Source organism: Pezoporus flaviventris, unplaced genomic scaffold, assembly GCF_033815535.1.
Source record: "Pezoporus flaviventris isolate CSIRO_AGI_PZ_B2104156 unplaced genomic scaffold, CSIRO_AGI_Pfla_v1 ptg000034l, whole genome shotgun sequence".
Taxonomy (NCBI): Eukaryota; Metazoa; Chordata; class Aves; order Psittaciformes; family Psittacidae; genus Pezoporus; species Pezoporus flaviventris.
In genome coordinates this window covers 253,973-271,336 of record NW_026892582.1, presented here as the reverse complement: position 1 = coordinate 271,336, position 17,364 = coordinate 253,973, and the positions used below count along the sequence as shown (strand labels likewise).

Genomic DNA, 17,364 nt, shown 5'->3' with positions numbered 1-17,364 from the left:
TATAAATGAGACCACAGCAAAAGCCCTTTTTTTTTCTGAGGGGGCAGAGTTCTGTTGAGGAGCAAGTAGATTTTGGACAAAGTGGATGTTTGACTTCACAGTTAAGGTATAGTCATTCAAACAATAAAAGCCCAGTGCTACAACAGCAAATAGATGGAGCTCCAGCAGGTACTACTTCCCTGAGGTAGATGCATGCATGTTTCTTGAAGCCAGAGCAATTGAATTAGAGATACATGAACAGGTTAACGTCCCTGCAAGGTGATAACCATGTATTTTCTTCCACTGGGAATTCCTATCATGTTTGGTGAGTCTTACTGATAGAAAGAGGTAGAAAATTGCAGCTGCTGTGGAAATCTATATGAGCAATGGGGCTTATTGTAGCAACAAATGCAGTTTGGCTGCATGCTTCTTGGGTAGGTATTTCTTTTGTAGGTATTCTGCAAACAACGCATTTTGATAGTGCCTGCAAAAAAGTAGGTGATCGTGATGTCTGTGAGAACTGATGGCACAAGAAAGGCCAGGGTAAGGTTTGCGAAACAGAATTTATGCTCTTAGAGTGAAACTAACAATCAAGACACCCTTATATTATCTTTATATATATTCTGGTTCACCTCATAGGGTGAGACAAAAAGGGGTAAGTGCTCAGCATGAACTTGGAAAATGGGATAGGGAGAAAAAGCCTAGAATGACTATGAGAGACAACTGTGGGAATATGTGAAGTTCACACAGTTCACATGAGTAATGTCCATGCTTATGTCGGACGTGATGATTAAGGACCACATGTGGCAGAGTGGACAAGGGAACTCAATGCTCAATAGCAGTCAGAAAAATTCCTCAGGACCAGGATTTGCATAAGACATGCAAAAGAAGGAAGGAAGTGAAAACCCCAGGAAGCATCTGTATGCCTGTCTGTGAATGCAGACTGTCTATCTTTCTTAAATGCTGCATTCAGCAGTGGCCTGTCCATCTAAAAATTAATAATAATTTAAAAAAGATATACCAGGAAAAGATATAAAGAAGAACAGGAAGAATAATTCAGACTTCTCAACAACAGAGACTAAAGAGATATCAAGGCTCTCCCACCTGGAAAACAGGTAACTGCATGGAAAGTATGATGGGCATGGATGACTGAGAGTCAGTGAATTGAGTGCCATTATTTTTGTCTCTCACAGTAAAAGAAGTAGGAGATACCAGAGAATATTATCTGATGACCAGTTTAAAGCAAACATAAGGAAGTCTTTACATATATATATATATAGGATTAATTCCTCAGGGATAGAATGCTTTGAATAGGAATTTGAAAAAAAAATATGAAAAATCGGTTGCTTAACAAGATGCAGAGACTGATTTTGTTTCAAACTGTGTAGCAGATGATCAGAACCTGGGAGAGTGTAATACAGGGAGCGTCTCCATATTATTGACCCATTCTAATAATTCACTTTTTAAGAAGCATGCACTCCAGGGTCCTGTTGCAGATGGAATATTGAACTAGGTAAGCCCTTATTTGGGCTCACCATTTGCATATCCTGCAAGTATTTCCAAAGAGTACATCTGAGGAGCACTCTGATCCAGTCTCTGACCCGATTTTCCACTAATTTTTACTCCTCAGTGTCCCACATCTCCCTTCTTCCCCATCCCTTTGTTCCTGTAAGTTCTCATCAGTCTTAGCACTTGCAGACTATTCTGATAAGTGGCAACAGGTCCCCAGAATTTGATCTGCCAATTTAGATTGGGAATCACTCTCTTGTAACAGCTGTAGAGTTCCTAGTAGAGTTTTTCCTATACTGTTGTAATGCAAACATGATATCTTGACATATTCACTGAATCCAGAATAATAGAAGTCTCACAGATGAATGTGTGTCAGTGGTAGTGAATCACTGAGACATTGACTGGTTCATGTTTAATAAAGCCTCCTGCTTTATTCTACCTATAGTGAGAAGCAGAAATCATTGACAGAAACTCTTTGCTATAAACACTGACAGAAACATAAACTTCTTTCAGGTCAAAAGCAGGGAAAACCCTTGAATAAAATCAGTTTTCCTCTTCTGTCTTCTGCTTTTCCCTAATCCCGGAGGCAACAATGGCAAAAAACAGCTCAGGAAAGAAGGTGCGAATGTAAACTGCTGCTCTGGGGATGGGGTTGGCCATAAGTACCTCCTGCTTCTTACTGCTCACAGTGCGCAAGACTTCCTCTGCCACCTCCACCGGGTGCACACCGTATGCCACCTTTCTGAAAAAGACTGTAAATCAAAGAGAGAGGAGTGGGAGCTACAGCACACAGTGAGGCACATCTGAAGGAATGGTGGTGAAAAGATACGCAGCTAGTGAAACAGTCAAATTAGTTACGTTCCTATGCACTTTTTATCCCTTACCCATTCCCTTTCCCTCGTCAGCATATCCCTAAGATCTTTTTACAGTTTTAAAGTAAAATCCTCATAGTGCCTGAAAGAAAGAACCACTTGAGTTGGGTGGAACTCTTCCTTGGGACCTTTCGTGCTCTGCTCTATCTCCACTCCTCATGCCCTGGTGTATTTATTTTCTCACACAAAGATGTCTTTTTCTGTGTCCTTCTCTTTTCACTAGGCTCACCCCATCTCTCCAGTCTCTCTTTTCTTTTACTCCCTAGCCTGTTCAGTTTTCCCAGGGCAGTGGTGGAGCTACCATCCCTGAAAGTGTTCAAAACTGTGTAGATGAGGCTCTTAGTGACATGGGTTAGTGGTTACCTTGGCAGTGCTAAGATAAAGTTTGGACTTCATGATCTTAAAGGTCTTTTCCAACCTAGTTGATTCTATGATTCTATGATCCTTTCTGTCATTTCCATTCTTCTTTTATGTTCCTTCCCCCTGCGAAAAGCCTCCATACTGCTGTATGGACCTCAGCTGCTGTCTCTCTTAATGCATCAGCACTTACATTTCCAAATAGATGCCTCCCAGTTGCCAGGCGCTGGTTGGCGATGGTATGAACAGATGAAGGTTGGATTCACAGTGCTGACAGATATATCAAACTCTTCCATTTCAGCTCTAAGACAATCAAAAAAGCCTACAGCAGCATGCTTGGAAGCCGCATCTAAAAAAAAAGAAAAAACCACCACATATGTGTGTTTGGATATAGGAATGCATGGATATAGCTATATAAAACCATAAGCCCTGCAGCTGCAATCTAAGACAATTTTAATATTAATGTTACAGTAATTGAATGTTAGGAGTTTTTTTAACTACTCTTAGTGCCTTTTGATTGAGAATGGTATTAAAGAAGGGTGATATATGTGAACCTTGACCAAAAACCAGAACTATGTGTTGAGTGCAGCAGAGCTGCAAAGCACTCTTCCACCCCGTATTTGACTTGGCTTGCAGTGAAAATCAGCCTGTGCATAACAGAATCTAAAAAATGGCATGTGGGCTCCAGAAATGGAAAGAAGCTTCTCCATTCATTTGCTTTCACATTCCTTGCTCTGGCAGCTTCATTTCATGACACACAGATACAGGTAGAGACATGGTATCTTGGTGACCTCTTCTCCCACTGATGATCTTGTACACATACAATGTATCTTGACACAAGCGGCTTTTTCCTTGATGAAAACCATTTCAGATGTCCCACCAATGTGTTGTTTCTTCCCTAAGCCTTTTTCATTGCTCTTATACTTATTTTGAGATGGGGGACCACAATTGCACACGATGTTAAAGATGTGGGCACTGCATAGATTGATACAAAGGCATAAAGAAAGGATTTTTTTTCTCTGCTGCTTTCCTCATAGTTTATGTCACTGTATATTGCTTTCATGGAACTGTAAGTCACAATCCTGATGTCTTGCAGACCTCTTAATTCTGAGCCTATCATCCACTTTGACCTCCTGTCACAGTTAAAAATGCCTGTTTACATCTTCTATTTCTGTCCCCTAACTTTGCATTTTATTAATGCAAAGACCTTTCATCATCATTCAGGACAGCTTAGTTCTATTAGGAGATTCAGATGAAAGACCTCTACAATCTTCTCAAAAGCCAAGTGCAATACAATTACTGTATCTCCTTTGGAACTCCCACATATAAATCCATTAAGCAGTAGCTACTATCTGCCAGTGTGTTATATTTACACACTACTTCATTATGGTTTCTACTAATACACCCAGTACAGCTGTTAGACTTTCAAGTTTGCTATATCTTGAATGTCCCCTAAGATCTTAAAAAACCCCTTTCTGTCACATTTATTATTCTCTTGTCCTCAAGTACCTTAGGCAGTCATTATACTTTAAAGATAGCATTTTACTATTTCGTCTTGAGTTCCACTTCTTTGATTTTTTTCAGCCAAATATTTTATTAATAGTTTACTGAATTCGGATACAAGTTAGAACTTTAAATAACTTTTAATTATCAGTGCCCTGGAATGCTCACAATTTATGCATTAGGTTGTACATTTTTGCTACGTATAACTTACAAGCTGCACGAAACGGTATTCCTATTTTTCCTTGGATACTATTAATTAGAACTATTTGGCCAGTTCTTCTTGAGATCATGTTGGGAAGAATGGCTGGGAAAAAAAAAAAAAAATTAATAAAAGAAAGAGCTCTGTAAGTAAAAGCAGTCAATGCAACTGGTGAAAAAAGTGACATCTGAAGTGTAGAAAGCACAGCTTTGATGAACTTTGTCTCAATACCACAATCAAAAATACCACAAAATCCAGTAGCTGGAATTTGAGTTTCTTCTAGACTTCACTTGGGTTGCGCATGCAGATTTGGGTCCAGTATTATCAGATTCAATTGTTATTCTGTCTCTGTCCCTGCAACAGCTTTGAAAACAATTGGATTTTAAGCTTAAAGCGACAACAGCAAAACAGGAAGAAAAACTAAAATACCTTTGGTTAATGTTATAGGTCCAAAATAGTTGGCATCCATTATCTTTTTATCGAGTTCCAAGGAAATGCTCTGCACTGCTCCTTTGACCTTCATACTTGCGTTGTTGATCAGTATATCCACACAGCCATAGCAATTCACGATTTCTTTAGCTACATCTCGAATGCAGTTTATATCTGTTATATCCAGAAGTATGAGCTTTGGTGCATATGTCTAATAAAGAAAAGATTTACTGAAAGAATACCTCTTACATAAAAACTTATTTCCATTTACTTTTCCTGCAAATTCATTTACCTTGTTATCTAAAGAAAGGGGTCTTACCATTCTCACAAAACCTTTGATTTGTTCTTTTAAAACACTCTATAAAGAAGGTAGTTCAGCTATGGGAATTCATAGACTCTGAAATGGAGATGAAGCAGAACATGATGGGAAGGGAAAGCTAGACTTGACCCTTTTGAGTTTTGTCTCTCTTGTAATCAGTGGAGACAGATAATAGACAAAGAGGGTGAGTCCTATCAATCCAAGTTCGGGTTTATCTGCAAGCAGTCCTCTGGAGAACTTTGCTGACCACAGAGTTTAGGGTTTAGTGCTTAGTCAGTCAATTTACATATACATGTGGGGCAGTTGGAAGGCACTATATTAGTGTGATGATCTAACGCAGATCCCTTAGTCCTACTTCATATTTTTTTCCTAGTTGAGCCTGTGCAGGCTAACATGAGCACACTACTTTTATAGTTATTTATGCAGATGAATAAAGACCACAGAAAAAAAAAAAAAGAAGAAAAAGAAAAAGAAAAAAAGGAAATAAACCCCCCCAAAACCCCAAAAGGCCAAAAGCAGATATTTGCTCGCCTGGCTGTAGAATTATTGTGATGCCTTCAGGAACACCTGTGCCCTGAAAGCTATCTGTTGGTCACAGAAGGAAAGCATCAAAGAAACACCTTCCAAAGATCTGGCAACAGGGAGAACATTGCATGCGTACTTGCATGGTGACCCAGACAGAGGTAATGAGGAAAGGACACTCATTCATATGCTCCTATGCTTTTCTAGCTGAGACTTCTCCCAGAGTGGAGAAACTCAAAATTTACTCAGTCTTTAGACCCATTTCCCACTCTTCGACCACTCTAATTATGTGAAAAATGGATAATAGTTCTGTGATTAAAGAAACACTTTGGATCCCCTTCATCTAAATTAACACACAAATTCCTCTGCCTAGCATTTCTGCTTGGGTGAGTTGTTCAAAATGCAGGACCACTCAGTTGCTTTAAAGTAATTGCCTTGAATTAGCTCAAGAAAACGGGAATTCAGAGTTACACTTTTGGCATCATGCTCTGAAAACCTTCAGAGGTTTCTCTTTCGCTCTCTGGACTGTGTTGGATGTGTTACCTGGGTGACCAAAATCACCATTAACGGTGAATGAAGTTTCATGTACCTTGTTTTACTGGATTTAAAAGAATTTTGTGTACCTGAACCAGATGTTTACATCAAGTTGTGAATTTTCAAAGCAGTTAGGAAATACTTACCACGCTAGGGTCTGCCACATTAATTAAAGCATCATACAAGGCTTCTAACTTTTCCCATGTCCTGCCACACAACACAAGCCTTGCTCCTCCAGTGTGAAACACCCGAGAACATTCTAGGAGAGAAATATGCTCAGAAGAAACAATAACATTCACAACAATTTGATTTTGTTTATCTTACCTGAAACAGGATGCTGGTTTTGCTAATGATGTTAAATCTACGCTTTAAAATGCATTCATTTTGAAGGAATAAATATACATGAGAAAAAAAAGAAAGCATTAAATGGCAATAATGTGTGAGTAATAAATTAACATTTGATGGCTTGGCTTCACAAACGAAGATTTGGGAAGGGCTTTACCCACGCTTACTAGAAGCGTGATAATGACTAAAAGGGCAATATGGGATAGGCAAATCCGGTTGGAAGAAAGGCTCCTTGGTCATTCAGGATGTTTCCAAACAAGACTGCCATCTCCTGGGTCAATCTCGAGCGACCAATGTCCTGAACTGCCTGCATGCTGTAATGGTATAATGGGCAATTAATGGTACAGCACAATGGTACTGCTTACTCATGGGCTTTAATAAATTTTTAATTAATAAAAGAACAATACGCCAGTTAATGGATGATGGTTTTGAGTAAGAAAAATCATTCTGATTATCTTTCTTCCTTAACTCTCTCCACCTACTGACACACTTGCTATAGAGAAAAATATATACATAAATATATGCCTAAGGTTGCTACAATACAAACTGCAGGGTTTTGCAAACCTTCATGTCTACTGCAGTATAAAGAAGAAACCAACCAACCCCAGTAAGTAATAAAACTAGCTTTGTATGCTACCTTCATGAAACTCATCTACAACTCTGAGAAACAACAATGCAGAAAAACCACCCACTGGGCCACAGATGGAGCACCAATGACAGAGGCATTTCTTCTAGATTCTCTTCCTTTCATAGGTAATCCATTCCAAGACCTCTATCTTCTGAGTTTTAGAACTTCCCAGTAGTCAGTAGAAATATCAGGGACCAGCTTGAGCTACCTCTTGTTCAGCTACATTCCCTGAAGCCTCCTTGAGAAGGCCACTGAGGTTTCTGGCTATGCTGGGCTGGCACGTTTTTTTCTCTGTATAGCCAGGGACATTGAGAGCTAGGGGTTCACCCCAGTTTAAACTAGGTCTCTGGGGAGGATTCTTCTCCCACTGTTACACAAGTGAACTATGATCATGATTTTCTGAAACTGAGGACTCACATAACAAGAGGAACTGGCCGTCAGTGTTACTCACCATCCCATCAAGAGGAGCTGGCAGTCAGTGTTACCCATCATCCCCACAAGAGGAACTGGCCATCAGTGTTACCCACCATCCCATCAAGAGGAACTGGCAGTCAGTGTTACCCATCATCCCATCAAGAGGAACTGGCAGTCAGTGTTACCCATCATCCCATCAAGAGGAACTGGCAGTCAGTGTTACCCATCATCCCATCTCAGAACTGTCTAGAAGACTGCAGCCAGCTCATTAGTTTAGGTCTTCATAGGAGTATGTGATCAAGAAGATCCAGATTATGAAACACCAGGCTGGAGCATCTTGAGAGCTTGTGTCTGGTCTATTTTCTTCTCTAGGTGGTGCTGACGGAGAGCACATTCCCCACTGTCTTGTCAGTTTGACCAAAGAAAGAGAATGGACACCTCCTGGCCATCTTTTGGAATTTATTGTCAGTTGTATCCCTCTGGCTGTTACAGGCTGCTACAGGGGGCACGTTCTAGCTCAGTTGAACCAAAACTGTATCTCTTAGTCAGGAATCTGTAACAGTTGTCCGTACTCCTGAACAGGAAAAGTACACAATTGCTTGCCTTTTCTTTCTTGGAATAGATAATGTCTTGCAGATAGGCCTGAAGATACAACTGATGATTTGCCCACTGTGCCAAATATCTGGTTTGGTGTGCAGCCAGATAACTAGTCGACAGTGGGTTATGTGTACTGGTAGGAGTGGAAATCAAGGGTTCTTTTTATTCTCATGGGTTTTTTTCCTCATTAGGTCTTCCAAAAAGCTCTCAGCCTTGGAGTCCTCATATTTGGCCCATAAATCAGATCTATTTGACAGTTATATATTCAGCACGGGAACAGGGATATGGTCTTACAATTATTCTCATTACCTTTCCAGCCTGTTTGACTTGTCTTGGCTCCTATGGCCTTTGCTTAATGGGCAACAGTACAGCCCTGGTGCTATAGCTGTCTGTCCTCCAAAAAGTGTTTTCTTCAGATTTCAATACCCACAGACAAAGCCAGTTATGTTAATATGCCCATCTTGGATTTCTTAAGCGCTAATGTCAGACTCTTAATATCAGTATGGAAGCACTTCTGGAGGCACTGTTTTATTTTTGGAAACCTGTGCAGCTGGAGACTTTTATTTATGTAATCTTTTTTCATAATTTGCAGCAGTACTTTTCATTTTCTTTTTCTAGCATAGAAAGATATTTAATTTAAAGCCCAAAAGATTATTTGCCACTACAAGGACAACTATACCAGTATTTTTCCTATAAACATTAGCAGTTGGGGCAACCTAATGAATAAAAAGTGACTACTGTGGGAACAGCAATAAAAGGGAAAAAGGGAAACTAATTATGTTCTCTTCTAGAAGTATCCCAGACTTTTCTGAGTTATAGCCCTGAGATGAAATAGGAATCAGGTTTAAATAACAACCATAAACCATTGCAAGCATCTTGAATCAACATAGTTTTTGTTTTTCTCTTTTTTAACTTTAATAAATGTTGTCTTTAGTCTGGAAATTCTTGCATGTGGGTAAAGGAATTTGGCTGTTACCTAAGAGCTCAAATATGCAGCAGCTGGCCAGACAGCTGGTATTTTAAAGCTCTAGATGAATGGCCATCACATATACATGAGTGGACTGCACAGTAAATTCTACATGATTTGGAATCATTCAAGCCTGCAAATAACTTCTGAGCATCGCTGTATACTGGGATACCAGCAGTAGGTATGTTTAGGATAATAGAACAAAATTGCTTTGAGTTACCTCCTTTTTCATCTATGTGAAAAAGGGGATGGGGCAGGGGAAGTGATTGCCTTTGTAGCCTCATGAGACAGGCAGCAGCTAGTCACAAAACCAGCCAACAAACAAAAAGATGAAGAAAGGTCAATAAAGAAACTGAACTCAGGAAAATCTTCCCAGGAGTCATGCAGCGCTGGAGAAATGTTCAGTAGATGTTCCTCATCCTTGGAGGCTCCCAAGGCTTGAAGCCACACACAGTCATGTGTAGTACTGGTGGTATTCCTGCTCCAAATAGGACTTTTGTCTAGAAACCTCCAAGCATCATATGATTGGATCATAGATCCAATCTCAGCTACAGAACTCTAAATCATGCCTCTTCAAACAAAATACTGACCTATAACCAACCAGAGAAAATGCATGCTAATATTATCTTCAACTGAAACTGAAGAGTGTCCCAGAAAACGAGCGACCAGGTGGGATGTGGAGGTCAGAGTTAGTTCACACCTTGTCCTAACAGGCTCTCATGAAGAGCACTCCTTGCCAGTATAGTGTGTGTTTCTGTTGCAAGTCTCTGTTCTGCTAAGAAATAATTCTGCAAGAGCATTCTCTTTCTCCGTATATTTTCTGCTTGGGTGCGCAAGATTTCCAACATAAAGTCTTTATTGAAAATGCCAAGATGTAGCCTCAAACTGTATTTTCTTATCAGGCACTTACATCTACTTCCTCTCAAGTGATGCCCAGTGCAGGACTGTAAATAAGCAGTACCTTTAACCTGGCAGCACCGTGTAAGCAGGCAATATGAGCCAAGGAGAAGTATATCCTGAGTGGCTGACCAGCCAGGCAATCAGCTCATATAAATAGCTAAACTATCACGTACCCTCTCCTTCCATCCACTGAACCAACTATTACACATAGCCAGGCAACCCAGCTGGAGGGAAGAGGAATAACATGGGGATAGAGGGGCAGAGATATGCACAGGGACATCGAGTGTCCCTCACAAGGGGTGAGCACTGCTGTTTACAGGAAACAGGAAATAATGAAGTCTTTAAAGGGCTGAAAAGGAACATATAAAAAGTAAGGTGAAACCTGTTTATGCTGATTTGCAGCTACTCTGCAGTGACAGTCCATGTAATAAGATCTAGTAGTAGCAACATGCTAAAAATAACACTCATCATGTGCTTACAAAACCTCTCATTATATTGAATTGAATAAATAGAAATCTCTGCAGTTCCTGAAAGTTCACCAGCATTTCCTGTGGCTGAGACTTAAAAGGTACATTTAAATAACATAGGATTTATTTGGAAATGTATTTCTTAACTTCTGTTTCATTTAGGCAGTTATGAACATATAAAAGGTACCGAATGGACATTTTATCACCTAGAGGGTGGTTCTCTGGCTATCTCTAACACTGCAAAGAAATGAGACAACTCACCCTTGCCCAGTCCAGAGATGGCATCTGTGATCACCACCACCTTGTTTTGCACAGCTGACTTGGACAATAGCCACCGGACTGACTGGTAAATATAAATAATTCCACTGATCCCAAAAATCAGCAATGGTAGTGCAAGTATAGCAAAAATACCCATTTCTGCAGGAAACAGAAGACCATATGAGAGTAAAGGTAATATGCATTTATTATGTTTTGAATTATTCTTCCCTAAAAAAGAAATGTTTTCACCTCTAGAAAATTCAGTAATCATCATGCCAAAGGCTTGAAGCTTGTTTTCCAACCAATGGCTTGCTATTATTATTTAATAAACAGAGTAATACTATTTGTTTGCTTGTTTTCCTGTTCATTGCATGGTCTGAGCAAAACTGGATTCCTTTTAGTTAAAATTACTCTATGTTGGCAAAAAACATAATAAAACTTTAGCACAATTATTGCCTTGAAGCAAAACATAGACTAAAATATATAACTAGACAGAATATTTTAATTCTGATTACACATAATAGAAGTGTTTTCTGTTCTAAAAGATAGAGAAAACAGAATCACTTACTATGGCTATGAAGACTCCAGCTAGAGGTAAAGCATTCTTCTGTATTTTCCTAACTTTTTGTATTACAGGTTTAATTGAAGTCCTTTAGCAATTTTGTAGAGCATTGCATTCGTTGAGTCTGCTTGCCTGAATGAGAATGGCTCGTAAAGCCATGTGACAGAGATAACTTTAAAAGTAAATATAGCATCTACAGTGTGATTCGCATGCCTGACCTATCTAGTCCAACAGGCTGGACAGTCATGTAAAAGCTCTCGGTACAGTATCAATTCAACTGTACACAGAAACGTCTATCCTTCCATACCACCTTCAGTTGCAGGTCATAGGACTGTCTCAGTTTCTTGTCACTGGCCTTAAACTTTACCTATAAACATTTGTATAAACTCGATGGTAACAATAGGTCTGCAAAGAAGTTGAAATAATCACTGTTCAGCAACATGAATAACATATGCATGAGTCAGGAAGAGGTCTTTGAGCAAGCTGGAACACAGACCAGGCTGGTGTAACGCACTGCTATTCGCCAGAGGCTCCTTTCCACTTTTGGCATCTGAAAGCTGATGTGCCTCTTTCCCAGCAATTTCAGGACCATATCAACTTTAGGTAAGTGATCTAACTGCTACATTTCCTGCAGGGAGACATTGTCTGTTAACCTGACAATCACAGTTATGGGTTTCCTTTTGAGATTCTAGGGAAAAGAATGGTTTACCCATAAATCATTCCTGCTTTGCTGTTTAAAAAAATTGTATAATAGTCTTGAAATTGTAAGTTTTGACAACCAGATTCAGTACTTCATGCTGTATAATTACTTATCTAAATTCTATGTTCTAATTTTCATTTCCAATGACAGAATGACAAGCCTACAAATGATAGAGGGTCATTGATATTGGAGTGTTCTACCAAGGCACAAAGACTTCATGGTTAGGTCTGCAGTTGTCAGGACAGTGTTAGCTTTCAGTGAGTGGGAAAGGATTGAAGGTCATTCAAGAGGGTATAGGAGGGGACTTTCAGACATATTTATAAACCTAACTTGCTCTAGAAGCTAATGACATTGGGAATCAAGAGATCAAGATGCATATTCCTGCCTGTGAAATTTGAAGTTGCCTGTCAAAGAGCCATTTAAGATTTCCAAACCACCAAATTGTTAATATACCAATGTTTGAAACACTGAGTGCAATTCTAGACTCCATAGTAAATGACAGATATGAATAGATACCTGTTTTCCAATGCAAAAAGGTCATGGTATCCTGAAATTTGTATCAGTTTCCACAGGAGAATGTAAAAACATTAAGTCAAATGAGCTGAGAAGTTACCTGCAGAAGCAGAGAGGAAATCTGCTTTTCCATCACTATTAAAGCCTCATCTATTTTTATTTGCTTTTGAAGCATCAGCTTCAAATAAACAGTAAATAAGCTGGTTTGTTCCTTTTATGGAATAGGATGTGTTGTTAATTTATTTATTCAAGGTTCTAAAAACATCAACAACAACAAAATCAACCCCAAAGTTCACACTAGAGAGAGGATTTACAGGAGTTTGAGGTTATTTGTTTGCTTTATTTTGAAATGAACTGGAGCAATGGTACAAGGACTGTAACAGCAAGAATAAGTCAATTGGAAGAACTATACAAGCAACAAGATGCAATAATGGATGGATAAAATGCTAAAATGTTTATTAATAATAATGAACAATTGTAAAGGAAGACTACCTGAGTCATCTGGAAAAAACAGAGACATACAGTGGCAACAATAACCAGCACACCGAAATCTTTCCAAACCCACAAATCTCAGTGGGTGAGGTACCGGAGAAATGCATTCTGCACTGCCACCTGCAGATCACCATTGGAAACACCAGAGAAAGGAGAATTATGCTTCAGAAGGTAGATCCCCTAAAAGGGTAAGTCATCTACAGGGAAACTTGAACAAAAGTTCAAGCCAGCTCTGAAAAGTCTGAACATTCCCAACCCCTTTGTCCAGACCTGAGCTCCAGAAGCTGTCCCAGATGACACCAGACTAAACAATATGTGTCCAAACATGAAACTTGATGGAGATCCCTGAAGTGCTTGACCTAGAAGGCTGGCTGAGAGCATGAGCATGTACTTATATACATTTACATTACTTACATTTCAAATTGTTCAGAACTGCTCTATTTCCTTCAAATCTTGTGGTTTTTTTATTTTTCTTGTATTTTCTTTTGATAGCTTTGACATCACTGAGCACACTGACATTATGGTTTCTACATAAAGATATTTTTGGTATTTGCTATAATTCCCATGTTTACACTCAGACTATAAAATTACTTTTTAGAAAGTAATGTGATCACAATACAAGAACCAGAAACTGTTGAATCAGAAACACAGTGTCTACAGAAGAACATCTAGTTCAAGTCAAACACACTGTCGGCTCAAGGTCTGGCTCCTCAGTCCGTGTGATTATTTATTTGATGTTCTCTTCCCACACATCCCCAGCAGTGGTGCGCAACAGTATGTAGGTGCTGTTCCTACTACAAATTCCAAAATGCAAGCATCCTGATACTACAAGGACTGCTTAATTCAGCTCCACGGTATATCAAGTAAGTGTAGAAACCAGTACCCATGAAGTTTATTCTCTATAAATGGGCTTGGAAGTTAGTGCCCCTTTTTGTGATCCCATATGTATACTCCTTTATGATACTTACCAGCTTTGAGGCCTGTATTCCCAGCCAGAAGCTAGAGCAGAGTACAGGCACATGCTTCACAAGCTCTCTATCAGCCTTTATTTTATATATTCTGCACATAGAATATAATTCTGTATCTTATTTATTCATGATAAGGGCCCATATCTCTACACTGCATCATGGTGTTGGAGTCATCAGTATCTGATTCTGTGCAGAGTAATCACTTGTTACTAGCAGCTACATAAAAACATGTTTATACTGCACAAAACAGCAGCAGAACAAAACCAAATCAGTCATAGCCATGTTATCATTACAAAAATTGCTGTTACAGCTAACCAAAGAAAAAGAAAGATCCTGGGAAGCAAGGAAACTCTACCTGACTCAGCAGGCTTGGACTGCCCGCTCTGAATACCTGCCCAGAACACCATGAGGGCAGGAGACAGCCAAGAAGGTCCTGAGTTCCCAGACACCTTCCCCTTGGCACTGACACTTGGCACCAGGAGGCTGCAAGAGGGGCAGGTCTGAAGAGCAAAGGTAGATCACAAGTGTATGCATGCTTTTCCTCAGCCACCTCCTTGTCAAATCAATTGGAACAATTTCAAATCTTTAAAAGAAGAACAAAAAAAAGCCCAAATTGGGCTTTCCATACTTGTAAAAGAAGAACAAAGAAGCCCAAATCAGGAATACTGAACTCCACAGAACTTTGGATTTATTGCCTGATTTTCTACTTCAGCTGCTTTAGGGCACCTGCCATAACGGGCAGTGCAGAGCACTGGCTGTGCTCTGCTGGGTGTTTCCCTAGCGTCCTCACAGGTATCGTCAACCTGGTAATTACTATTCAATCTATCTTTGCTGTGAAAAAAGGGGGTTTTGTCACACGGAACAGTTCTATCACATGCAGGAATTTCCCTGATTCAACTGTGTGTGTGTGTATGTACATGTTTGTGCACGTAAACGTGTGTGTGTGTTGAATATCTCCCTTTCCTTGCATGCACTAGGATTCCAGCAAGGAGGCACAGCATGAGGTCAGTGTCTAATGAGATCAGTTAAAGCTCATCTGTTTAAAACTTGGCTTGTCAAATCCAGAGAAAATAAAGAGGTTGTACACTTCAGAAAGCAGGCAGCCATCCAACTCCTTGCATTTATGCAAAGGTAATCTCCATTGCTATGGGATGTCAGGGACAAAAGACCAGGCTCTCCTCAAGACCAGAAACTATTGAGAAATCTGAAGGTTTACCAAGAGACAAACACTTCTGGATAGGATTGGAGGTTAGGACTGGAGGAGAGGAAGAAAGATGACTCTCTTGCAAACAAGATGCCCAATGTCTTTATTGAGAAAATCAAAAGGAAATGGAACAGATGAGAGCTTAAGAAACACATTCTGGAATCTCAGTAAAGCATAGACAAGTGCTGCCATCTTAAAAGGAACCTCCACACCAAGGAAGCTCGATTTTTTGTTCTGAATCAGGTATCACTTGGATGTGTTAATATAGGAGGAAAAAGCAGATTAAGGAATTTCATGGGGAGCATGAAGCAAAACAGAGTAAAGAGGGTGGAAAAAAAGGAGGCTTCATCGGGGGAAAGGAGGCCTCAGGGCTGTCTCCAGGGCTTTCATGGAGGCTGCTGGCGCTGGAGCACGGGCAGGCAATGCACGGGCTTCAGCATAAGAGATTGGCACGTCCCAGAGCCCCGCCGAGCCCCCGGCCCAGCCCTGCCCAGCCATAGCCCCCCAGCCCCAGGGAGCCCCCAGAAGCGATGGGCACGCTGGCAGCGCTGAGAGAGCTGCCCACGGCAGCCGAGGCGCTGGATCCCACGGCTGTGCTCTGCGGGAAGGAGCTGAGGATCGGGCCCGGCAGCGTCACCAGCACTGGCGAGGGCTGGATGGCAACGCTGGAGTCGGCGCAGCGCAGGACGCACGGCTCGTTGCAGCTGTTGGCAAGCGGGGTTGGGCCGCAGGCAGCGGGCAGGCACGGGCTGTAGCACGCCATGGCTGCTGGAGGGAGGAGAGCCTGCGGGACCCAGACAGGGAGCAGAGGCCATGAGCTGCCGGGCCCTGGCAGGCGCCAGCTCCGCGCCTCTGGCAACGGGCACTGCCTGGCCAGGGCCAGGGAAAAGCCCTCCCTCTTCCCGCACCATCCCAGCTCCCAGCACCCGGGAGCACAGGGCATTTTCCAGCCTCCAGCCCTGCTCAGAAGGACCCCGCACAGGAGCCGAGCAGTCCCCCTCCAGCTGCTCCGGCGGGGAGGGCCCCAGAGAGAGTCCTCATTAAGCCCCTTCCCAGAATGGGAATACGGATGCTGGGGTTTTCAGGTGCGTTGAGCACAGCCTTGACGCTGTGGCCTTAGGCAGGGAAAGATTTTCTCTTGCGGATCAAAGGTTCCCTCTCCTTGGAATCGGCTCTGCACTTCCTGGCCATCAGCCCTGGTACCAGCACCCATCTGTTCACGCAGCCAAACGCCCTGCCCTGGAGCGCCCTGGTCTTGCCAGGTGGGGCTCCTCTCACCCTGCTCTCAGGAGGGGACGTGGCTGAGCACAACGCAACAGGCTCCTGAAGACAGCAGCCACTACGGAGGAAGGCGTGAATGCTGGGACTAGCTCTCCTGAGGGAGCTCCTCATCCTGCCATTAGTGCAAAAGCAGCATCGCTGAACTGGGGATGCTGGAGGAAGTGCCCAGTCATCGGATAGACGGTGCTGGCCGTAGGACCTGAGCCTCGGAAGGAGCCACGGCTGGCAAAGAGACCAACCCGTGTCCTGATCCACATCCCAGCCCATTCACCAAGAACCAGGGAGGCCCTCACCCCAAAAACCTGTTCTGCCGACCAGGGAGACAAGAGGCAAAGTGAACTGAGACTTACCAACTTCCCGGAGCAGAGGAAGGCGCGAGGAGAGGATGGAGGAGCTGGCAGTTGGGCCACTTTTATACTGCGGCCCAGAGCCCCAGGGGAGCTGAAAAATGACCCAAACACGAAGCATGTTGAGAAACGGCAATTTTGGCTTCTCAGAGCTCGGCTGGAAGATGAAAGACATGCCTCCTCTGCCTGAAATGCTTGGTCCCTTTTCATCCTGGACAAACCACTCCTGTCACTGTGTTGATAGCAATTGTGGTTCTCCCACAGACCAGCGCTCCTTTGAGGTCCCATTCCAGGTGCTGGTGAAGCCTGGGGGCAGATTGAGGCCATGACTGGGTGTTGTGCATGTCCTGCCCTTCCTGGGCAACATGGCCACTGCTTACTTAGCACTCGGCCTGTGGAGCAAGCCTGAAGGGCACTCAGAAGGGTCTCCCTATGGTGGGCTCTGGCTGGCCCTGAGCAAGACCAGTGCCTGCAGGCTATGGAGATGCTCAGAGCCCA

At 42.0% G+C, this 17,364-nt stretch overlaps 2 protein-coding genes across 2 annotated transcripts; both read right to left on the bottom strand.

The window, feature by feature from the left end:
* Positions 1–1,893: 1,893 nt before the first annotated feature.
* On the bottom strand, positions 1,894–11,526 carry DHRS7C (dehydrogenase/reductase 7C). The gene is made up of 7 exons (XM_061461886.1): positions 11,368–11,526; positions 10,803–10,958; positions 6,370–6,482; positions 4,849–5,059; positions 4,432–4,524; positions 2,911–3,066; positions 1,894–2,240 (listed from the first exon to the last, which is right to left on the bottom strand). The coding sequence occupies exons 2-7, from the start codon at positions 10,954–10,956 to the stop codon at positions 2,032–2,034; spliced, it is 936 nt and encodes a 311-aa protein (XP_061317870.1). The 5' UTR covers positions 10,957–10,958; positions 11,368–11,526; the 3' UTR covers positions 1,894–2,031.
* Positions 11,527–15,622: 4,096 nt separating this feature from the next.
* LOC133273651 (beta-keratin-related protein) lies at positions 15,623–16,178 on the bottom strand. The gene has a single exon (XM_061462035.1). The coding sequence runs from the start codon at positions 15,999–16,001 to the stop codon at positions 15,672–15,674; it is 330 nt and encodes a 109-aa protein (XP_061318019.1). The 5' UTR covers positions 16,002–16,178; the 3' UTR covers positions 15,623–15,671.
* Between the last annotated feature and the right edge of the window lie 1,186 nt (positions 16,179–17,364).